This window comes from Palaemon carinicauda, chromosome 39 (genome assembly GCF_036898095.1).
Source record: "Palaemon carinicauda isolate YSFRI2023 chromosome 39, ASM3689809v2, whole genome shotgun sequence".
Lineage (NCBI taxonomy): Eukaryota > Metazoa > Arthropoda > Malacostraca > Decapoda > Palaemonidae > Palaemon > Palaemon carinicauda.
The window spans coordinates 19,335,077-19,360,684 of record NC_090763.1 but is presented as its reverse complement, the minus strand read 5'-3'; the positions used below and the strand labels follow the sequence as shown (position 1 = coordinate 19,360,684).

Here is a 25,608-nt window from a genome sequence, read left to right as displayed (position 1 = left end):
GCATACAGCATGCTCTGCATACAGCATGCTCTGCATACAACATGCTCTGCATACAGCATGCTCTGCATTCAGCATGCTCTGCATACAACATGCTCTACATACAGCATGCTCTGCATACAGCATGCTCTGCATACAACATGCTCTGCATACAGCATGATCTGCATTCAGCATGCTCTGCATACAACATGCTCTGCATACAGCATGCTCTGCATTCAGCATGCTCTGCATACAACATGCTCTACATACAGCATGCTCTGCATACAGCATGCTCTGCATACAACATGCTCTGCATACCTTACCGCATGCTTCTCAGTCATACATCTTTGGTTGTTGCCAACTCACTAGACTGTCAAGCAGTTTCATAACGTTGCCTTCTAGTCTGCTGCTTTTGCACCATTGAAACCCTCACTGAGAGAACTTAACTTTTCTCGGATATGGTCCCTGTAGATGAGAAAGTGCTTTTCTCCCTCCTTCTGATATTCCCTTGAGGACTCTGTCATTTGGAGAGGAGCCTTTAGCTGCGTAGCCTCCTATGGACTTTTATTTAAGCATAACATGCTTCCAGGGAAGGTAATGGTTCCACTTCAGTCACTAACCCCGTCTGTTACCACACCTGCTCCCATAGACCTTGAGCTGTGTTGCAAGACATGCAGTCCAAGCTTAGTCCTTGTTAAAGGATTTTTTGTTTACGGAGTCAGTGTGTCACTGGGAAGACGTTCAACAACCAGCAGAAGTGACTTGTTGTGACGCAGTGCGGCAACCTCAGCAACCCGATAAGGAGTTGTCTGTACGACCCAGACAGTCTAGACAGCTTCGGGTTGTCACTGTACTTCCTCGCTTCCCCATGGTTGACAGTTCACAGACTGTGCAGCAGTACCATGATCTTGTGTCCGGCTCCGTCAGACGACTGGCTTTTAAGAGCTCCCACAAGTCGTCGCTGTCTGGAGATTCTCAGATGGACTATGGATCTGACCAAGGAACTGGGCCTCCTGGTCAATTTTGAGGAGTCTCAGCTCATCCCATCCCAGACCATTGTCTCCCTGGGTATGGTTCTTCAGAGTCGAGCTTTTCAGGCTTTTCCGTCGGCCCCAAGGATCTTCCAAGCCCTAGAATGCATCCAGAGCATGCTGAGAAGGAACCGATGCTCAGTCAGGTAGTGGATGAGTCTAACAGGGACACTTTCATCGCTGGCCCTGTTCATCGTGTTAGGGAGAATCCACCTCCCCCCCTTCAGTATCATCTAGCTGCTCACTGGATAAAGGACATGACGCTAGAGACGGTCTCAGTTCCTGTTTCCGAAGAGAGGAGGTCTTCTCTCGCGTGGTGTAAGATCAGCTTCTTCTCAAGGAAGTCTACCTTTGGCTGTTCAGAAACCCGACCGCCGTCTCCTCTCGGACACATCAGACACGGGCTGGGGTGCGACTTTGGACGGACAGGAATGATCGAGAACATGGAATCAGGAGCAAAGGACACTTCACATCAATTGCAGGAGTTGTTGGCGGTTCTTCTGGCCTTGATAAACTTCAAGTCCCTCCAGCTTAACAAAGTGGTGGAGGTGGACTCTGACAACACCACAGCCCTGGCTTACTCTTCAAGCAGGGAGGGACTCTTTCGTGAAGTTGTTCTAGATCCCAAGGGACCTCCTCATCTGGTCTAAAGATCGAAAGCTCACGCTGGTAACGAGGTTCATTCAGGGCGGTATGAATGTCATGGCAGATCACCTCAGCCGGAAGGGTCAGGTCATCCCCACAGAGTGGACCCTTCACAAGAATGTTTGCAGCAGACTTTGGGCCCTGTGGGGTCAGCCAACCATAGATCTGTTCGCTACCTCGATAACCTAGAGACTCCTATTGTATTGTTCTCCGATTCCAGACCCAGCAGCAGTTCACGTGGATGCTTTTCTGCTGGATTGGTTCCATCTCGACCTGTATGCATTCCCGCCGTTCAAGATTGTCAACAGGGTACTTCAGAAGTTCTCCTCTCGCAAAGGGACACGGCTGACGTTGGTTGGCTCCGCTCTGGCCCGCGAGAGAATGGTTCTTAGAGGTACTGCAATGGCTGGTCGACATTCCCAGGACTCTTCCTCTAGGAGTGAACCTTCTACGTCTACCTCACGTAAAGAAGGTACACCCGAACCTCCACGCTCTTCGTCTGACTGCCTTCAGACTTTCGAAAGACTCTCAAGAGCTAGGGGCTTTTCGAAGGAGGCAGCCAGAACGATTGCCAAAGCAAGGAGAACATCCACTCTCAGAATCTATCAGTCTCAAGGGGAAGTCTTCCGTAGCTGGTACAAGACCAATGCAGTTTCCTCAACCAGTACCACTGTAACCCAGATTGCTGACTTCCTGTTATATCTAAGGAAAGTAAGATCCCTTTCAGCTCCTACGATCAAGGGTTACAGAAGGATGTTGGCAGCGGTTTTCCGCCACAGAGGCTTGGATCTTTCCACCAACAAAGATCTACAGGACCTCCCTAGGTCTTTTGAGACCTCAAAGGAACGTCGGTTGTCCACTCCAGGCTGGAATCTAGACGTGGTCCTAAGGTTCCTTATGTCATCAAGATTTGAACCTCTCCAATCAGCCTCTTTTTAGGACCTCACATTAAAAACTCTTTTCCTCATGTGCTTGACAACAGCTAAAAGAGTAAGTGAGATCCACGCCTTCAGCAGGATCATTGTTTTCACATCTGAAATGGCTACATGTTCCTTGCAGCTCAGTTTTTACTAAACGAGCTTCCTTCACGTCCTTGGCCTAAGTCGTTCGAGATCCCAAGCCTGTCCAACTTGGTGGGGAATGAACTGGAGAGAGTACTTTGCCCAGTTAGAGCTCTTAGGTACTATCTAAAAAGGTCTTAACCTTTACGAGGACAATCAGAAGCCTTATGGTGTGCTATCAAGAAGCCTTCTTTTCCAAGGTCTAAGAACTCAGTTTCTTACTATTCAGGCTTCTGATTAGAGAAACACATTCTCATCTGAAGGAAGAAGACCTTGCTTTGCTGAAGGTAAGGACACATGAAGTGGGAGCTGTGGCTACTTCAGTGGCCTTCAAACAGAGCCATTCTCTGCAGAGTGTTATGGATGCAACCTATTGGAGAAGCAAGTCAGTGTTCGCATCATTCTATCTCAAAGATGTCCAGTCTCTTTACGAGTACTGCTACACCCTGGGACCATTCGTAGCAACGAATGCAGAAGTAGGCGAGGGCTCAGCCACTACATTCCCATAATCCCATAACCTTTTAACCTTTCTCTTGAATACTTTTTATGGGTTGTACGGTCGGCTAAGAAGCCTTCCACATCCTTGTTGATTTGGCGGGTGGTCAATTCTTTCTTGAGAAGCGCCGAGGTTAAAGGTTGTGATGAGGTCCTTTAGTATGGGTTGCAGCCCTGTATACTTTAGCACCTTTGAGTTGATTCAGCCTTCCAAGAGGAACGCTGCGCTCAGTAAGGAAGACGATCTTATTAAAGGCAGAGTAACGGTTCAAGTCGACTTCCTTACCAGGTACTTATTATTTCATTGTTATTGTGGATAACTGATTATATGAAATACGGGATACTTAGCTATCCTTTAGTCTTGTACACTGGTTTTTCACCCACCCCCCTGGGTGTGAATCAGCTACATGATTATCGGGTAAGTTTAATATTGAAAAATGTTATTTTCATTAGTAAAATAAATTTTTGAATATACTTACCCGATAATCATGATTTAATTGACCCACCCTTCCTCCCCATAGAGAACCAGTGGACCGAGGAAAAAGTGAGGTGGCGTCAACAACAAGTACTGTAGTACCTGGCCACAGGTGGCGCTTGTGAGTACACCCCCTTCTAGTATAGTGATAGCTGGCGTATCCCTCCCGTAGAATTCTGTCGGGCAACGGAGTTGACAGCTACATGATTATCGGGTAAGTATATTCAAAAATTTATTTTACTAATGAAAATAACATTTTAAGCTAATACTGAAACATTTTATTATTATGATATATACAGGTTTGTTAGGGGTTAAAATGTTTTGTGGTATGCAAAACGATATATTTTCATGATTAAGGACAGTACAGTATTTTACTTTATTTAAAGTAAATCCTGTTCATTTGAAGCTCTATTAGTATTTCAGTTCTGTTAATATACAATTTTTCTTTTTTAGATTGGTGGAAAATTAATGTGGGTTCTTATGTCAGAGACTGTTGAAGGTCTACAAGGAAGAACATGGATGAGCTTGAAAGAAAGGTTTCGTCGAACAATATTGAAAAATCTTCAAACGTATAAAATTTCTGATGAAGATAGGAGAAAATTAAAAAAAAGTGAACGTAAGTATAATATTACATTTATCATTGTCTCTTAAGGTTTGGGTCATTTTGTTCGTTTTGGTTTTTGAAGTTGGCTTTATGGTAAGAAGTAATCATTCAAGTGTTTACGGTTCTCTTGGTTCCTTAATAATGTTCCTTGTTTTGAGGACAATTTTTTTTATAACCATGGACCTGTAACCTTGAATAAATTTCTTCCTTTTTGCAGTGGTTGTGAAATTTTGCAAAGATAGCAGAGTTCTCTGTTAGACAAAATTGTTATAAGGATATAGTTCTTAAATTTGGCCGTGTCTGCCAATTGAGAGATTATTATAGATTGTTTTAACAAAATCACTGACTCACACTAGAGTCTATAGGTTCACCTGAAGGAGAAGTGACATGTGAAAATTATAGCAGTGACATGTTAAGAAAGTTGCAGAGGTGAATTGAAAGAGACCAAAGTGAACATGAATTGGAAAATGATAGAAATTAATACATAATTGGTGAAAATGTTTTTCACTACTGTACTTTCTACTGTTTATCAACTCTAAGACACCCTCAAGCATATCCTCCATATACATCACAATTCGAAAGATAAACTGAACTCGGAAAAGAAGCCCAAACCTAGATTACCTGCTGTAACCCCCAACCAGGTAGCACACCAACTGCTGCTAAATGGAAATCCTTATAACAAAGAGTGGGATTACCTAAAGAAAATGAGACAGGACATGGACCGTATCATACAAAACAGTGACAACAACTTCCAACTGTTCACCTTAGAAGAACTAGATGCTGCCATGAAACATCTCAATTCTGGGAAGGCATCCAGCCTAGATGGCATAACAGAAATTATCTTACATTTTGGAGACAACAAAGGCATGGCTCTTGTTATTCAATTCCTGTGCGATGACCTACCAAATCCAAAAGATTTGGAGAAGAGTGAGAATAGTGGCCTTGCTGAAACCACAGAAAGACCCATCATCCCCCAAAAGCTATTGACTAATATCCTTACTGTGTATCCTGTACAAATTATACGAATGAATGATCTTAGCCTGTGTCAAAGAACAACTGTCGAGACACTAAGCTGGCTTTAGACCAGATTGATCCTGCTGCAGTGAGGTATTAAACCTGATGCTATACATCGAGGATGGATTTGAGTTGAAGCAAATCACCAGTACAGTGTTTCTATCTACCTTATGGCAGCATGTTACACTACCATAGAGCACTCCTTCTGAAGGTGACTCAAACTATACGGAATACCAGCATAGTTCACATCATTGAATCATTGCTTACCTACTGGCGATTCTTCGTAGAAATAGATGGCATAAAAAGAAAATGGAGGATACAGAACAACAGCCTCCTACAACGGTCAGTGCTGGTGCCAATGCTATTTAACATCTATTCAAATGACCAGCCATAGAACATCCAAAGGTATGTAGATGCAGTAGACCTGTGCATTTCCACATAATCCTTTTCCACCATCATCAAAGAAAGATTGTCAAGCACCCTGACTATCCTCTCCACCTACTATAAAAAGTGGCACCTTAATGCCAATCCAAGCAAAACACAGGTGTGTGCCTTCCACCTGAACAATCACAAGGCAAACTAAGTTAAAGATCAAATAGGGTAACAGAGAACTAGAAAATCACCCCTATCCAGTTTTACTTATGTGTCACCCTTGACAGAACACTCCTTTAAAGAGCACACAAATAAAAGCAAACATAAAATAGAAGCTAGGAACAACCTCCTCAGTAAACTTGCCAGCACTAGCTGGGGAACAGACACTTGAGGCGAACAGCTCTAGCACCTTGTTACTCTAATGTGAAGTACTGTGCACCAGTGTGGGCAAGTTAATGCCATGCACGTAAGATAGACCCAAAGCTAAATAATTCCCTAAAATCAACACCTCTACCATCTTTATATAAGATAACTGGTCTCCCACCACGCCATATCCGACAAGAAACACTAGCAAAAACTGAAAAGAAAAAACAAATTAATGACCCTAGGCATCCACTCCACAAACATCAGGAAGCAAGACGAAGACTGAAATCCTGCAAAAGCTTTGCAACAGTGAATGGACTAGAACTAATTCAGGCAGCTGTTCACGGGCTAAAGAAGTGGCAGGAAAGTGACCGATGGCCATCCAATGAGGCACTGCCCAGTTCAAACGAAGACCTGCCCAGCGTAACAACCCTCACCAGAAAGGACTGGGTAACCCTAAACAGAGCAAGGATAAAAGTGGGCAAAACTGGAGATAACTCCCACAAATAGGGACTAGCCACCAACCTTGAATGCCCATGTGGGACAACACCACAAACAATGGTGCACATCTTACGAGGGGCCCCACTGGGCCCTCATTGCTCAGATCAAGACCTCAGAGGGACTAACGACAACACTCTCCTGTGGGTTTGACATTGGTGCGATGAGATATGATCACAGTTCGAAAAGTGTTGTGCATGCACATTCCATATGCAAAACGTTTCCATTGTCGGGCATCCTTATATGCAATAGAATGGTTCTTAAACTTTTTTGCCATAGATTTTTATTTCTGCTCTGTAATTTCTAAGTTTGAATAAAAGGCAAAGTTTAGGTGATTGAGTTATTGTTTTTATGATTAGGGCTATGATAGCTGTGATAGTACTGAACATGTGCAAACTTTTTGTTTGTTTTCATTTTTTTAACAAAACAGATTAAGGAGAACTTTCATTATATTAATTTAGGTACAGTATATTTATTATATTTTTTTAGCTATAGTATTTGGTATGAACAATCTAGAAATTATATATGGTATATGCTCTATGTAAAAAATTGTGCATAGGTAATGCATGTACTGTATATGAAAATAATGTACTTTGTTTTACATTGTCTGATATAATTTTTGATGAAAAATTTCAATTTGGTAGATTTTTTTATTATACACTAATTTCTGGAACCAGACCTCTGTATGATGATCAACTAAATACAGAAAATTAATGATAGTTTTCCCCTAACTCCCAGGAGTAATTCAAATGAATTGCTATCACATTAGTCACTGTTAGGTAGAAAATGGAGAAAATTGCTGATATAAAAGAAGTGCAGTTATCATGAAATATACTCCTGAACATTATGAATAATATGTATGAAAATACTGTATAAAAGATCTTAATGGTCACACTATGCAACTTGAAGTGATACCTCCTGATCTCCATCAGATGTGTAATTTATTTCTTTAACATCAGAACATATAATAAATTCTCTTTTCATGGCAAGTTTGTATCCACAACAGAAATTTACACACTAAGGTCAACACCTATGACCATCATATTATGCCATTAGGGAAATTTTTTTATGACACTAAGACCACTTTAGAAACACTTTATAATTATTTTTTAAGAATTCTTTATACAAAAAAATTAAATGGAATGGTAATTTAACCAGTTTTATGGTGTGTGTGTGTGTAATGTGTGAATATAGAATGTTGGATCCTTGGTCATTTGGGCAATAAGGGAAATGAAAACTGCCAAAACTGCACCTGATGTGCCCAGATAACAAAACAGAGTATGCACTATAGTTATTTTTGTTTGTACTTATTTACAATCTAGAACCTGTAATATTGATTATGGAATTTCGAATCTGGTAAAAAACATTTTAAACCCATCATTAGATCGTGGCATTCTTCATACCAAAGAAAGCTATATATTAAAGAGGTTTTATTGTGCCCTCAATTTGGTTACTTTTTTGTACGTATATACAAATCTTTTGTCCTTTAAATACAGAATATGATTTTAGTGCAAGGGGAATGGCTGTTGAAATCATTAACGAGGTAGTTAACAACAGATGGTGAGCTGTTGCAAAAAACCCAGCCCCTGGAAGTTTGTCACTTGTTTTCAGCTGTAGAGGGTATGGACATACTCACCAAAGTTTTTCCTCTTTATTTTTCTCACAGAAAGTGAATGCTAGCTGTTGAGTGCGGTAGATGTAAAACTAAAAATTTAGGGTCGTTGTGGCCTATTGGTAACATCTCTGCCTGGTGATTGCCAGACTGGGGTTCAAGCCCTGATCATACTTGATAGTTCCTTTAGTGCCTGTAGCCTCACCATCCTTGTGAGCTAAGGATGGGGGTTTTGGGAGAGCCTATAGTTCTACCTGCTGAGTCATCAGCAGCCATCCCTGGTCCTAGTTTAGGTAGAGAGGTGTCTTAGGTGCTGATAATATGGATGTATGGTTAGTCTGTAGGGCAGTGTCACTGTCCCTTATCTCTGCCATTCATGAGCAGTTTTAAACTTTTAAATTTGGTGGGGAAACTGTGAATGTTGCAACCGATTATGTGTGAACCGTCTGTAGATATATACTCTCTCTGTCTTGTATGTTTTGATCCATGGATATGTGATAAATTTCCTTGTGATCCAATGCATAGAATACAATACTAACAATCCTAATTTATTTAGTATGAATGTTGAAACCAACTAAACCAAATGTTAATTCTTGAAAACAAATCAATTAAGGCATGTTTTCAAAACCCTTCTCATATTTGATTCATAGAATTATTAAACATTTCAAAGCTACAGTTTATTAGATAAAATAGTTATATTGTTAAGAAATATGTCTTATGAATTTTAACTAAGTGCTGGGTTTACTTAACCTAATAATTAGGTTGTGTCAAGTCTTTCAGTTTGTATTCACTCTTTTTATTAAGTAGTTTTATCAAGAATAATTTTGGGGGTACTTAACATGCCAACAGCAATTTTTCCATTTTTGTCTTTCATACACTTTCCCCCTTTTCCCTGTCTTTTCCTTATTTCTTCATCACTTTGCAAAGTGTAAAATTTTCTATCTCACGTGTGTTTAATATTGATTTCAGTTTAAATTCCTCCCAAGCCAATTTCATTCTTTATGCTACCTGTATTCTATCTCCCCTTATATTCTCCCTGCACACTATCTTTGCTTCTTTCCTGTATTATCATTATTATTATTATTATTATTATTATTATTATTATTATTATTATTATTGATTGCTAAGCTACAACCCTAATTGGAAAAGCAGGATGCTACAAGCCCAGGGGCCCCAACAGGGAAATTAGCCCAGTGAGGAAAGGAAACAAGGAAAAATAAGATTTTTCAATATTAATCTTACCCGATGATCATGTAGCTGCAACTCTGTTGCTCGACAGAAAAAACCTACGGTCGGGATACGCCAGCGATCGCTATACAGGTGGGGGTGTACAACAACAGCGCCATCTGTCGAGTAGGTACTCAGGTACTTCTTGTCAACAAGAACCAATTTTTCCTCTGTCGTGCCAATGGCAGGACCTACTAAATACGCCGTCCCTAACTGGATTTGTTTTCACAACGATTTGGTGAAGTACACTATTCCAGTTTTGAGCTTTCGCTATGCAGGGGTTTTATCTTCAGTTCAAACTTGAATTCGTTTTCGATAGATTTAATTATGGTGACGAAGAGAGTATGGACTCTCTTTCACTTTTAAATGGCCGACCCTTCCCTTAGACGGAAGTGTGTTTAGGTTTTTGGTAATTTTGCTTAACACGTTATAGATCCATTTATTTTATATCTCTCCGCCTTTTTAGGCCTCTTCGGTTAACTTTTCAATTATTATAAACTTATAAAAAATAAATTTTTATGTTTGTTTATATGCGACCTTTCCTAATAGTAGGCGGTCCTAACTTGGAACCGAAGTTAATTAACATTGAGCCCGTTATATCGTATTTAACCTTTAAAGAATTTAATACTTTTTTAATTTTAATGTTTTATGGAAGAATTTCTTTGATAGTCTCGTACTGTTTTCAAAGATGAACTAACGTTTAGTTTTTAGTCTCCGCAGTTGTTGACGTTCAGAACGTTCAACTTGCGCTCTATCGTTACGATAGAGAGAGAGTGTTTCACGGTTTCACTTTGCAGTAAGAGTAAACCGATTCTAGCGTTTCGTTCATTCTTTCTTAGCTTAAAGAGTTTAAATTCTAAATAAAGGAACTTTTTATTTGGGAAACCTTTCAGTTTTTTCCTTTAGCAAATAACATGTTTTAACGATATATAATTGGGCTCTTCTCTCAGGTGCTAAATCTAGAGAGAAGAGAGAGAGAGATAGAGACGGAGGGAGAGAGAGGAGAATAAACGTTTCGTTCAAGCGGGTAACGTTGTTCTCGTTTTTTACTCTTCTCCCTAGTCACTGTAGGGGAAGAAGGTAAAACGTTTCTAGGGTTTTATTCTTGTTCCCAGGCTTTATGCGGTGAGAGATTGTAAACGTAGTTTATTTGTTCTAGTGTTTAGTCTCTTTTCCAGCCACTGAATTCTTTATCTTTATTTATGTTTTTCTGTTGCATTGTAAAACTGTTTTCGCAATTACTACCTTTTAATGAAGGATAGGATTGCGTGTTTCAGGTAGAAATCAGTTAAAGTTTCGATTTCAGTGAAATAAGTGCAAACAGAAAATCAAAAGTGATAAAGTGATATGCGCAAAGTGTTACAGTGTTGCGTCCGAGGGTTAGTCTGTTCGTGCCAGTTGTTCACCTAGTCCGGGACCTCTTACAAGCTCCCAAGCCCAGGGGAGAAGTAATGTCGAACGACTTATGGGTTCCACAGGCCTTGATCGACGAACAGACGTTTTTCCCTCCGTGGTTTCGGGCGTATCTACACACGTTTGCCGACGTGATCGCCCCACCCACACAAAGACGAGAGAGCCCATTTATTCCTTGTCTGCGGAAGAGGTTTCTCGTAAGAAACCATGGACCAAATCTTGCAGCTTTTAAGTGCAAGTCGGTCCCTTCCGCGCAAGTCCAACGGCCTAGGTGTAGCCACTGGGTCAGTTCGGACTCGCTGCAGTCATCCGACGACTGCACACCTCCCAAGAGAGGCAAGGTGGTACCGCAACAGGCAGTAACTCCGTCTGTTGCCGCACCAGCTGTTTTAGACCCTCAGTCACGACGGACAGTAGCTCCGTCTGTTGCCGTTTTTTGTAAACCCCAAGTGGTCTTTACTGCAGTCTATGCAGACTCAGTTAGCTGCGGTTATGCAGGAGTTTCGTGCGGAGAAGGTTGACTCTGCTCTCGTTAGCCTACAACCTGCCACTGTTGTGCGCCCAGCTCACGCTGAGGCTGCCTGCTCCCACACTCCGGCTGCGGAGAGCTCCACCTCCGATGCGCAATCGACCCTGCTAGACGCATGTTAACGTTAGCCGACGTGCGGCTCCCTCCGTTAACATGCGTGAGCTACCGCATCAGCAGTGGGAAGGTGGAGTCAAGCTGCCGTGTTTTGACGCGATGCGTTAGTTTCCGCAACCCACGGCAGTCCCCACCACGCACCACCACTCCGCTTTAGTTGTTGCCTGCTCCCACACTCCGACTGCGGAGAAGGTTGACGATGTACCCGTTTGCCTACAACCTGCCACGGTTGTGCGCCCAGCATGGCTGCCTGCTCCCACACTCTTGTTGTGAGAGCTCCTCCACCCATGCGCAGTCGGCCCTGCCAGACGTATGCTGACTCCCACAGACACACGGAGCACTCCGTTGCCGTGCGTGAGCTACCACAAGCTGCCGTGTTTTGACACGGTGTGTCAGCCTCCGCAACCCACTGTGGTTACCGCCACTCACCCGCAGCAGACTAGTCAGTCAGGAGTTGAGGCTTCCCCACACAGCTTTGGTTGTTGCCAGCTCACAGACTGTCAAGCAGTTACATGACGTTGCCTTCTGGTCTGCTACTAATGCACCAGTGCTGTATGTCCTCACGCACCTGTTGTGGTTGACAGTTCAGTTTTTGACAGTTCACAGACTGTCAAGCAGTTACATAACGTTGCCTTCTGGTCTGCTGCTTTTGCACCAGTGAGACCCTCACTGAGATAACCTAGCTTTTCTCGGACATGGTTCCTATAGATGAGAAAGTGCTGTTCTCCCTCCTTCTGATATTCCTTTGAGGACTCTGTCATTTGGAGAGGAGCCTTAAGCTGCTTAGCCTCCTATGGACTTTAATTAAAGCATAACAAGGCTTCCAGGGATGGTAAATGGTTCCGCTTCAGTCGCTAACCCCGTCAGTTGCCACACCTGCTCCCATAGACCCTAATGGGCTTTGTTGCAAGACATGCAGTCCAAGCTTGTGTCCTTGTTAGAGGATTTTTTACGGAGAAGAACCTTCTAGCCAACAACCTTCCTACCGGTTGGTTGTACGCCCTGTTGACGCTGAGGTATCCTACTCACGTCCGCCAGTTGAGATGGTTCCTCCACCGGTGCGACCCAGTGTGGGTTGCCAGTCGCACGTTAACGTTAAGCGACTCTCGGAGGTGGTTGTGGACGTTCAGTGTGTCACTAGGAAGACGTTCAACAACCAGCAGAGATGACTTGTTGTGACGCAGTGCGGCAACCTCAGCAACCCTGTAGGGGGTTGACTGCACAACCCAGACAGTCTTCACAGTTTCGGGTTGACGCTGTACTTCCTCGCGTCCCAATGGTTGACAGTTCACAGACTGTGCAGCAGTACCATGATCTTGTGTCCGGCTCCGTCACGCATCCACCAGTGCGACCGGATTCAGCGAGTCAGACGTTGCCCACTCCGTTGCCGTTTCCTCATCAGTTTCGAATGAGGAACCCTCTGATGAGGACATTGCTGAACAAGACGATCAACCCCCAGCCCTGCTATCCATCCAGAAGATGCTGAAGAAGGAACACTGCCCTGTCAGGCTGTGGATGAGTCTGGTTAGGACTCTGTCATCCGTGGTTCTATTTGTGTCACTTGGAAGACTACACCTCCGTCCTCTTCTGTATCATCTAGCTTTTCACTGGAAAAGGACTAGACGCTAGAAGCGGTCTCGATTCCGGTTTCCGGTAAGATAAAGTCTGGTCTGACTTGGTGAAAGGACTTTATCAACCTTTGAAAGGGTCTTCCCCTGACTGTTCAGACTCCCAACCACGTTCTCTTCTCGGACGCATCGGACGTAGGCTGGGGTGCGACATTAGGCGGTAGGGAATGCTCGGGATTATGGAACTCGAGTCAAAGGACAATGCATTTCAACTGCAAGAAGCTTCTGGCAGTACGTCTGACCTGGAAAAGCTTCAGGTCTCTCCTTCAAGGCAAATTGGTGGAGGTGAACACGGTCAACACCCTGCTTTGACGTACATCTCCAAACAAGGAGGGACCCACTCTCTGACATGGTACGAGTTCGCAAGAGACCTCCTCTCCTGTTCAACAGGTCTAGACTTTTCACTAGTAACGAGGTTCATCCAAGGCAACTTGAATGTCATAGCAGATTGTCTCAGTAGGAAGGGACAAATAATTCCAACATATTGGACCCTCCACAAGGATGTATGCAAGAGACTTTGGGCCACCTGGGGCCAGCCAACCATAGATCTCTTCGCAACCTCGATGACCTAGAGGCTCCCAATACTTTGCTCACCTATCCCGGACCCAGCAGTAGTTCATATAGATGCCTTTCTACTAGATTGGTCACATCTAGATCTATATGCATTCCCTCCGTTCTAGATTGTCAACAAGGTACTGCAGAAGTTCGCCTCTCACGAGGGGACAAAGTTGACGCTAGTTGCTTCTCTCTGGCCCGCGAGAGAATAACTCACCGAGGTACTTCGATGGCTAGTAGAGGTTCCCAGAACACTTCCCCTAAGGGTGGACCTGCTACGTCTGCCACGCGTAAAGAAGGTACTCCAAGGCCTCCACGCTCTTCGTCTGACTGCCTTCTGAATATCGAAAGACTCTCGGGAACTAGAGATTTTTCGAAGGAGGCAACCAGAGCGATTGCTAGAGCAAGGAGAACATCCACCCTTAGAGTCTACCAATCGAAGTGGGAAATCTTCCGAAACTGGTGCAAGTCAGTATCCGTATCCTCGACCAGTACCTCTGTAACTCAAATAGCTGACTTCCTCTTATATCTGAGGAAAGAACGATCTCTTTCAGCTCCCACTATCAAGGGTTACAGAAGCATGTTGGCATCAGTCTTCCGTCACAGAGGCTTAGATCTTTCCAACAATAAAGATCTACAGGACCTCCTTAAGTCTTTTGAGACCACGAAGGAGCGTCGTTTGGTTACACCTGGTTGGAATTTAGACGTGGTACTAAGATTCCTTATGTCAGACAGGTTCGAACCACTTCAATCAGCCTCCCTGAAAGATCTCACCTTTAAGACTCTTTTCCTGATATGCTTAACCACAGCTAAAAGAGTCAGTGAGATTCATGCCTTCAGCAAGAACATCGGATTCTCATCCGAAACGGCTACATGTTCTACAACTTGGTTTTCTAGCCAAACACGAGCTGCCTTCTCGGCCTTGACCAATATCGTTCGATATTCCAAACTTATCGTATGGTTGGAAATGAACTAGAAGAGTATTATGTCCTGTAAGAGCTCTTAAGTTCTATTTTAAAAACCTTTACGAGGCCCGTCTGAAGCTTTATGGTGTTCAGTTAAGAATCCATCTTTGCCTATGTCAGAGAATTCTTTATCCTATTTTATCAGACTGTTAATACGAGAAGCTCATTCCCTTCTGAATGAGGAAGACCAAGCTTGGCTGAAGGTAAGGACACACGAAGTTAGAGCTGTCACAACTTCCGTGGCCTTTGAACAAAATAGATCTCTGCAAATTATATTCGACGCAACCTATTGGAAAAGCAAATCAGTGTTCGCGTCTTTTATCTTAAGAATGTCCAGTCTCTTTACGAGAACTGCTACACTCTGGGACCATTCGTAGCAACGAGTGCAGTAGTGGTGGGGGCTCCACCACTACAATTCCCTAATTCCAGAACCTTTTTAATCTTTCTCTTGAAATATTTTTGGGTTGTCCGGAAGGCTAAGAAGCCTTTCGCATCCTACTTGATTTGGCGGGTGGTCAAAATCATTTCTTGAGAAGCGCCTAGATTAGAGGTTTTGATGAGGACCTTTAGTATGGGTTGCAACCCTTCATACTTCAGCTCCTAGGAGTCGCTCAGCATCCTATGAGGATCGCGAGGCTCAGTAAGGAAGACGTACTTAAAAAGGCAGAGTAATTGTTCAAGTCGTCTTCCTTACCAGGTACTTATTTATTTTATGTTTGTTATTTTGAATAACTGCTAAAATGAAATACGGGATACTTAGCTTCTTATGTTAACATGTATGCTGGTCTCCACCCACCCCCCTGGGTGTGAATCAGCTACATGATCATCGGGTAAGATTAATATTGAAAAATGTTATTTTCCTTAGTAAAATAAATTTTTGAATATACTTACCCGATGATCATGAATTTAAGGACCCTCCCTTCCTCCCCATAGAGACCCAGTGGACCGAGGAGAAAATTGGTTCTTGTTGACAAGAAGTACCTGAGTACCTACTCGACAGATGGCGCTGTTGTTGTACACCCCCACCTGTATAGCGATCGCTGGCGTATCCCGACCGTAGGTTTTTTCTGTCGAGCAACAGAGTTGCAGCTACATGATCATCGGGTAAGTATATTCAAAAATTTATTTTACTAAGGAAAATAACATATTTTAAACAACATTACAATAAATGTTTCATATATAAACTTTAAATAATTTAACAAAACAAGAGGAAGAGAAAATAGATAGATTAGTGTGCCAGAGTGTACCCTCAGGCAAGAGAACTCTAACCCAAGACAGTGGAAGACCATGGTACAGAGGCTATAGCACTACCCAAGACTAAGAGAACCATGGTTTGATTTTGTAGTGTCCTTCTCCTAGAAGAGCTGCTTACCATAGCTAAAGAGTCTCTTCTACCCTTACCAAGAATAAAGTAGACACGGACCAATTACAGTACAGTAGTTAACCTGTTTGGGTGACGAAGAATTGTTTGGTAATCTCAGTGTTGTCAGGTGTATGAGGACAGAGGAGAATCTATAAAGAATAGGCCAGACTACTCGGTGTATGAGTAGGCAAAGGGAAAGTGAACCGTAACCAGAGAGAATGATCCAATGTAGCACTGTCTGGCCAGTCAAAGGACCCCATAAAAGCCGATTCACACGACCCGTTTTCTTTCCGACAGGCTGGGTGGTGGCTAACCTCGGTCGAAATGTTGTACATTCACACGAGGCGTTCCGTATCCGTTTACTAGCGCGAGGTTTTCATTGTATACTTAGACTCTGTTCCGTGAAGACCGAGTAAATTACGATAATTTTGACACTATAAGATGTTGGTTGATAACTGTGTTGATAAAATAAGTTATGCAACTTCATTATACTTTATGCACCATGCCAAGAATATTCAAATCTACCTGTTTTATTTAATGCCTCTACAGTCATTTTCCATATCTTTTCTTTATGTAAATTATTTCTGTATATCTTGTTTGCCATGTCTAACATCTCCTCATACCCTTGAACAAGTTCAATTAACCTCTCATACATGGTGTCAGCAACAACCTAACTCTAATTTTTATGACTATACTATGAGGAAAAGTCGAGGTTGTAGGTTACGAAACGAACAGATACGATACAGGTCCTCGTTAACACGAAACAACATCAACCCGTTGGTTGGGACGGATGGCTAACGGCCGTCAAACCGGCCGAGGTTTCTTGGGAAGGAAGCTGAGCCGACTCGGACGGTTGACGTCCGAGGGCCGCCGTCTGCCTGATGGGTCGTGTGAACAGTTGCACTTGAATACATGTAAGAAACCTAGACGCCGCTTAACCGCCGACGAGCCTGTCGGAAAGAAAACGGGTCGTGTGAATTGGCCTTAACTCTCTACTGGTAGTATGTCTCTCAACAGACCTGGATGACTGTGAATTTAGCTATCCACTTTACACACACACACACACACACACTCTCTCTCTCTCTCTCTCTCTCTCTCTCTCTCTCTCTCTCTCTCTCTCTCTCTCTCTCTCTCTCTCTCTCTCTCTCTCAATTATTCTTTTTATGTAATTGTGTTCAAGATTATTTTCATCATCCTCATCATCATTATAACCAGATATAGTTATATAATATTAGGTGCCTTAACGGGCACGACTCACGACCTGTGCTTGGAATTTTGGAAATTCAGGTTATCACTTTTTTAGCTATATTTCATGTTTCAATTGTTTTTTTTTTAATGATAAAAAAATGTTTTGTGGCTAAAACGTCCTTTTCTTATATTTATGTAAGGGCACCTGGTCCCTTACACAACCCTTTACTGACCAGTGTGCGTAAATATTTAAGTTTTCTTCTATAGAAGTGTCCCATAAACTTCAAGAGCACCATTTTCTTTCATAAGGACTGAGAAAGAGAATGTAATTTCCTTCTTCTTTCGATCTTGTCATAAATAAGAGTTTATTGCATTTTTCCAAGTTATATTCATCTTATTTATTTGTCTATATGTTTATGTATTTACAAATATCATGTTATGGTTAAAGGGTTTGACAAAAGCAATGTGATGAAAGGTAATGGGATTTTTGGGAAGTATGTGTTAAACAACATAGATTTATAGCAATGGATTTTAAAATGAGAGGTAGAAAGCTCAAGAAGAGAAAGAGGAGATTTAGAATTAAGGTTTGGAACCGTAATGGAGAAAAAGAGGACCAATTTAGGAGGATTGTGAGTGAGAGACGACATGAAAAGTTGAACTTGAAGAGTGGACAGGGTAATAGAGTAGAAAATATCGGGGGGGGGGGGGGGATATGGAAGACGTGTAGGGAAAACAGCGGAATTAGCTAAAAGAACCATCAGATAAGGTGTATCATAAGAAAATTGGTGGTGGGACTAAGAGTTAGTTAAAAGAAAATTGAAGGCATTAAAGAACTGGAAAGTAAGGCATGCACATGGTGCAGAGAAGAGGAAATAGATTCTAGTAGGAAGGTAGGTATAGCTTTTGGAAGAGCGGTAGAGTAATTGAATGAAAGGCTAGGAGCAAGGAAAGGAGAAAAGGATATCTATAAAATTTCAAACTTGAGGAAAAGACAAAGACAGGATATGGGGTAACTGGGAGTTATCAAGGTTAAAGATGGAAGTAAATTGCAAAGAGATGAAGACATTAAGAGGATGGAGAGAATATTTTAAACAACTATTGAATGCTGAAAAAGAGAGAGAGGAATTGGGAGAAGCACAAAGGGTGGAGGGGCCAGTGATGGAGGTATGGAATACAGAAGTGAAACAAGCATTGAGTAAAATGAAAAGTGGTAAAGCACCAGGCCCATCAGAGTTTCAAATTTAATTTGTCAACACACTAGCCAAAGAGGGGGAAGAATGTATGCTTGATTTGTTAGGAGCAGTATGGGAAGAGAAAATAATGCCTAAAGACTCTATATTTAAGCAGAAATATGATGTCATGGATTTTGGTAACTACAGTACAGGGAAATTAAACTAACAGAGAATGGTTTGAAAGTTTTTGAGAAGTTACTAGATGAGAGATTGTAAGGATTGGGAAATACCAGTATGGATTAATGAGGGGGAGAGGGTGTGTGGATGCCATCTTTATACTATGGCAGCTACAGGAAAAGAGGCTAGAGAGAAACCAGAATCTCTTCTGTGCTTTTGTAGATCTAGAGAAGGCTTTTAATAGACTAGCAAGAGTAGTGATGTTTTGGTGCTTGAGGAAGAGGAAGGTCTCAGATAAATCGGTTAAAATGGTAGAGATGATGAACAAAAGAACAAGGACAAATATCAGGTGTTGGGGAAACAGAAACCTTTGAAGTTAGTGTTGGTGCTGGTCATGGATGTGTTAAGTGAAGAGATCAGAAATGAAGAGTTGTGAGAGTTGCTATAAGCAAATGATATGGTGATTACTCCTGAAAATGAGGAAGACTTACAGAGAAGGGTTGTAGAGTGGCAAGAGACTTTGGAGAGGGGTGGCTTGAGAGTAAATGTGGATAAGGCTTAAGCCATGGTGAGCTGTAAGGAAAGTAAGGACATGATATGTGTACATGAAAGTATAGGCTCAGTTATAAAATACGTGGGACAATTTAAATAATAGGTATCTGCTATAACTTGGGAGAGAGTATGTGAGGCTGAAGGGGAGAAGTAGAGGGAGGTGGTAGGAGTGTTATGTGATAAGAGAATGCCAATCAAGCTAAAAGCCAAGATCTATAACAGAAATAAGGCCAGTGTTAATGTATGGGTCAGGAATGTGGGCTCTAAGATGGAAAAAGATAAAACAAAGTTTGAGAGAAAAGGGATGAGAGTGCTGAGGGGGATTATGGGAATATCACTACTTGAAAGTTTGGAAAAGGATGAAATGAGAAGAATGGCAGGCGTAGTAAAGACTACAAAGGTGATAAGAGTATCACAACTGACATAAGGTGGGGATGTGTTGAGGATGGATGGTGGGGAGATAGGGATGAGAGCTTGGGAGGAACCTGTTATGGAGAGAAGATCGAGATGGAGGCAGAGAATTAGATGGTGAGATAAGGTGAAGGATAGTATGGAGAAAAGAGGTTAGGTGGAAGAGGATGCCTTTGATAGAAGACATTGGAGAGGGCCCATCAGGCAACCAATCCCTTAATGTAGGGATAGCAGTGGGAAGAAGAAGAATTCTCATGTTATGGTTATACTGAACGATGCAAACAATGTCAGAGACGATAACTAAATATGTCTAGCATAAAATTTTTCCAGGAAATTAGCCGGTGAGAATATATTATGCTAGCACTGTCTTATTCATGTGTGGGTATTTTGTATATATAGCATATATATTTCTAGATATGAGGGAAAGGACTTAACACTGCTTATTAAATAACCCTGAGATATGATTATGACCTTATGATCCCAAGTGTTGAGGGAAATTACAACTAAAAGTGCATACTTATGCTTACTAAAGTACATTCAACTGATCACTTTATTTTTTTATATAATTAAAATTTTTATGTTAAAGTTATGCTGAAAGATGTATGAAATGTGAGAGACTATAGCTAAGTATGCCTGAGGTGTAAAATTTGCCCAGAAAGTTGGCAAATGAGAATATATTATTCTAGCAACGTCTTACTCATGTAGGCATTTGGTATATGTAACTTATATATTTCTGAATTTGAAGGGTGGTGCTCACCACCACTTAGTAAATAATGCTGAAATATGAGAAATGTGTCTTTAAGATCCCAATGATGAAGAAGATTTCAGCTAAGAGCCAATTCATATGCCTACTAAAGTATAATCAATTGATCTCAACAACAACAAAAAACAAAGCCTGATTTCTCAAAACATGAAATTTTCAAAGGAAAATTGCTACTACTTTCTTGAATATTGATTGATTTTTTCATTCAAATATAAAAAGATAGGACATTTATTAGCCTACATTCTATACAATCACTTCAAAAAAAGATAAAATTCTATGTAAAAAATTACTGCCATTGAAAATTATTTCTATGTATTGATAAAATAGTAAATATAAAACAAATTAGGAAAGCTAAGAAGATTTCCTTTATACAACTTTTAGAGAGTAAAATGATGTTTCCAATGTTTTTAAAATGAAAGAAATCGATCAAGAAAAATTTGAAGTAACTAGAAAATAAAATAGTTCTAATAGGTATGATTCGCACCCCTGCATCATGTAGCAGAAATAAGTGAATGTTAAATAAAATATAAAGAACAGCACCATAAACAAAACCAGATAAATATTGCATTGTTTTCCTAAGCAGAGCATGCCTAAATACATCACTGAGTGATGTAAGCCGAGTTGATAGTGAGGGGAAGAGTGAGTGAAAAACAGACAGGGAGTATGAAGACAAAGTGTCTGCAGACAAAGTGTCTGCAAATCTTAAAATTAACCAAATGGTGAAGTTTCTACCATTAACATTCAGGAAATCCTTTTAGATAAAAATAGGATGATAATGAAAATCCCTAAGATAAGAACATTCATTTTATATGAACTTTAAAAGTATGAATGAAAACAAAGGAGATTATGCATTTGAGTGTTATGGGTAGGATGCCCCGTTAATCATGTTGGGCCTAAGAACTTTTCAGATTAAAACCCGCACTTGCAATGCATTTCATTCATATATAAGGGATTTATTTTATTATTATTGGTATTGTAGTAGTATTAATACCAAGCTACAACCCTAATTGGAAAAGCAAACTGCTAAAATCCTAAGTGTTCCAATAGGGAAACCAGCCCAGAGCAGAAATGAAATAGAGTAGTAATTACTTAATCATATCTGAAAAATTATGTAATATAAAACATGAGATCAAGTAACAACATTAAATAGATAGGTTATATGCTAACCACAAAATGAGATTTACTTCCACCTTTTCAACAGAAAACTTATGAGCCTCTGAAGTTTTACTGATTCAACTACTAGATTATGAAGATCATTCCACAATATGGTCACAGCTGGAATAAAACTTGTAGATTTCTTTATAAAGTTAAATTTGTTTGGTATCATTCAAAGAGATACGCACCAGAACCTAAACTGGGCAAACCTAACTCCCCTCTGTATTGCAAACCAAAACAGTATGACCCCCCAGTAAACAGCTTAAACTCATGGTCTTGGGGTAGGATTGATCGGTTGCCATGTGATTGGTAGCTGAACGTGTTACCACTGTACTATCCAGAAGGCAAGACTGTTCAAATTAACTACAGTATATACCTATTACGATGTACTGGAAGGTACAGTCTGAGAAGATCTGGATGCTTAGGATGGTCAGAATTGGGAAAAATCTTATTAATGTAGCTCAAAGAATTGGTTGAACGATAGTGCTAGAGATTAATATCCAGATCAGATTGAAAATCTGATACACCGCAAGTTTTTGTCCAGCAGATTAGAATTAGAATAAAGACTTGGTGACCAGACAGAGCAATCTGCAAAGTATATTGAAATGAAAGTATTTTCTAAAAATGTCCTTGAAATAGATTGATCACCAAAAATCTTTAAAGACTTCCTTAATATGCAAATGCTTTGTATAATTGTAGAATAAACAAATCATATACGTTTCTCAAAAGTAAATTTACAATCAAGAATCACCTATAATTTTAAATGAATTTTATACAGTGAAAATATCTGGAAGAGGAGCCACCTTGACCTACTAAAATCATATTTCAAAGTTTCTTAAGGTTCATCTTCATCCCCTTGTAATTTGCACCATGAACTGAAGGAAAAATCTTTTTTTCGGTGAGATAGCCATGTCGTCCTGATGGAAGGTTCCTAATAGTAGCTTCCAAGGGATATATGAACTACAGTGATAATCCCAGAGAACTCACCTTTAGGTCTCCAGAATTCTAACTCCTGGCGCGAATATCCTTAAAATTCTCTTAAGGATATCGCATAAATCAGGGGACATATATCTTGATACGACACATAGCGATCTTCACCCCGAATAGCGTTTTCACCTCGAGGGGGAAGAGTGGCAATTTTGGAAGGGGAGCCGTTATCAAGGTTACCCTCTTTCCCATACTACTATTGAGTATCAAGATGGCGGTCATTCCTTGTAGCATTGAGCATGGTGCTACAGATATAGTAGTTTCGGGAGTGATTCTGCGAAGGCCTTTTCTATAGAAAAGGAGGGTGGGTCCATCTGAACGACATGGCTATCTCGCCCAAAAATAGATTTTTCGTCCATTTTTTGGGCTCAACCCATGTCGTCCTGATGGAAGTTTACCAGAGAATTACTAGAAAGTACTGTATCTGTGGATTTTCATTGGTGCCTTAACCTTGGGACAACTTTTCTATGGTCATCTGGACCATTGAGACAAATGACGTTACCGTTATCCGTCATTACCACTAATCATAGACAATGTTAGTGCTTCCTGCCCCCTGCAGGGAAGAGTCATACTAGACAGTAGAAAAGGGGCCTCAAGGTTAGCATATATTGTATGAACAAACATAAGTATCCACCAGATATACAGATGGTCTCACTGTTTGTATATATTGTCGGAACAATATCAGTGTCAACTAAATCTATTGTTTGTAAGCATACAATGATATGAGGTTTACTTAAATGAATAAGTAAAAGAACTCTGGCATCTTTAATGTGCAAATTGCAGGGCGAGAAAGGACGCAATAACATTCTAATAGACATTTATTTCGAATAAATGACTAAATGGAATAATGAGTGAAACGAATGTAACATGTTAAAGGAATTATACGTGCAACGTAGACAGAAAATATCTTTCCCTTCCTGAAAGGGAAGAAATAATGAGTGCCACTCTAAAACTGAAAAATTTTCATAAATTTTTCCAATATAAATTCTGTAAATGTTGTATACTATTAACACTGTATACTACGTACACACGGCACAAGTGTTATCTGTATAATTCCACACCTGAGATTTTGAGCAGACTTACTCACTTAAAAGTATCACACTGGAAATGTCAACACCTTTTCACCCTAATTGATAGCCCCAACCAATTAACTGTTCATCGCAGCACTAGACAACAGGTTTTAATACACTACCTGCCGCCACCACATAATGCTTCAGTCGCTGGACTTGCTTAGCGTAGTGTTTGTAGAACACTCTGGATAATTTCCATCCCTTATATGAGCGAAGACGCTCAAAGTCCATATGCTGAAAAAGTTCAGTGATGAAGCGATTTTCCTCGGATCATGACCTGCGGGTGTACTGTCAGGATCTGCTCTGCGAATGAAGTAGGTGAGCTTCACCCTCAGTTGTTTTAGGGATAAGTTTGATCCTGAGGTTTCTCCTTTGAAGAGCTGTCCTCCCCTGAAGTCTGAAGTTCTACGAAGATAGACCTTTTGACACTACTGGACATAGAGAGACATCTTCCTTCAGAGGGCAGATTCTCCAGGGACCCCATCTTTTAGTGGGTAGCTCGTTCTTGGCGAGAAAGGCTGGATCAGGAAAGAGATTCAGTTCTCCCACTTCTGTGAACTGAATGTGGCCCTCAAATCTTGATAGGGCGACTATTTCACTAACTCTAGCCCCCGAGGCTATAGCGAACAGGAAAATAACCTTCTGGGTTAGATCCTTGGGAGAACAATCTTTATTCAGGGATGAAGCATAATGTAGGACCTTGTCCAAAGACCATGAGATGGGCTTCGGAGGAGCTGCAGGCCTAAGCCTAATGCATGCCTTCGGGATCTTGTTAAAGATTTCGTTTGTCAGATCCACTTGAAAGGCATATAGCAGAGGTCTAGTCAAGGCTGAATTACACGTAGTTATCGTGTTAGCTGCCAGACCTTGATTATGAAGGTGGATAAAGAAGGACAGACAGAAGTCTATTGAAATCCTCTTTCGGTCCTTTTGCTTTAACAAAAGCAACCCGCTTTTTCCAAGACGATTCATATTGTCTTCTAGTTGACTTAGACTTTTATTCTTCTAGGAAGTCTATATTGCCTTCTGAGATCCCAAATCTTTTCTTAACCGCTAGGGCGAGAAATTCATGAAATGCAGGTTTTGGGTTCTCTGTGATGAATCGAAGACAGTTAACTTCTGAACCCTCTGAGATAGTGCTGGGTTCAGTACAAGGACCAGCCTCAGCCTCAGTTCCCTCGCTAGAGGGAACCAGTTGGACTATTTGGGAGCCACTAGAGCTGCCTTTCCTTGGCAGGATCTCAGCATGATGAGGACCTTCACTAGGAGATTGGATGGAAGGAACAGGAATTTCCGGGTCCATCCATTCCACACTGGAGACATGGCATCCGTTATCTCCTCTAAAGGGTCCTCGTATGGGGCTACATATCGAGGTAGTTTCTTGATGACGCTCGTCACGAAGAGGTCGATCTGCAGTGCCGGGACTTGTTCCAATCTGGAAGAGAATGGGTCTGCGTCTGTGGACCATTCTGACCCTATCGGCTTGAGCCTGAGTAGGGCATCTGCGGTCACATTGCGGATCATTTGTACGTGAACTGCTGATAGGTGTCATCTCTTTAGGTAAGGGATGGCTAACATCATCTAGAATATATGGGACAATCTCGAGCCTTGTTGATTTAGACGTCTCACTATCACTTCTCTGTCCCAGATCAGCCTGAGGAGGCCTGATCTGCGTGGAGAGAGTTTCCCCAACATCAACAGGACTGCCATGGCTTCCAAAAGGTAGATGAGAAGGGGCTTGAGTAGAGATGACCAAGTCCCTTGGGCTTTCCTCTGATGGGAGTGAACTCCCCATTCTTCCGTCGAGGCATCCATGCAGATGATCTTTGATAGTCGAGGTAGTTGCAAGGGCATGGTCCTCATTAGGCTTTTGGCCTTCGACCATGGGTTGAGAAGCGATCGAGGTGAGACCGATATCGGTCATTTTAGATCTCTTCGAGCGTTTGATGCGCATCTTCTCCAGACTCCTGACGCATCTTTCAGCTGTGCTCTTAGCACTGGGTCTGTCACTGCTGCGAACTGGAGAGAGTTCTGTACTCTTTCCTGTTAGCGTCTTTAAATCTTGATGGATTACAGTAGTCTCTTGACCGACCCTGCGATCTCCTTCTTCATCCCTAAGGGAAAGGAGAGACACTGTGACCTCAGGTTCCAATGGTTTCACAGCCATTGAAACCTTTGAGCTGGAGAGAGTCG

General features: G+C 41.5%; 1 protein-coding gene across 1 annotated transcript in view; it reads left to right on the top strand.

Moving 5' to 3' along the window:
* The window catches only part of LOC137631060 (uro-adherence factor A-like), a 264,160-nt gene that overhangs the window by 218,087 nt on the left and 20,465 nt on the right, over nt 1–25,608 (top strand). The window contains exon 12 of the mRNA XM_068362655.1: nt 4,137–4,299. Within this exon, the coding sequence (XP_068218756.1) occupies nt 4,137–4,299 (163 nt within the window). The remainder of the gene's footprint in view (nt 1–4,136; nt 4,300–25,608) is intronic.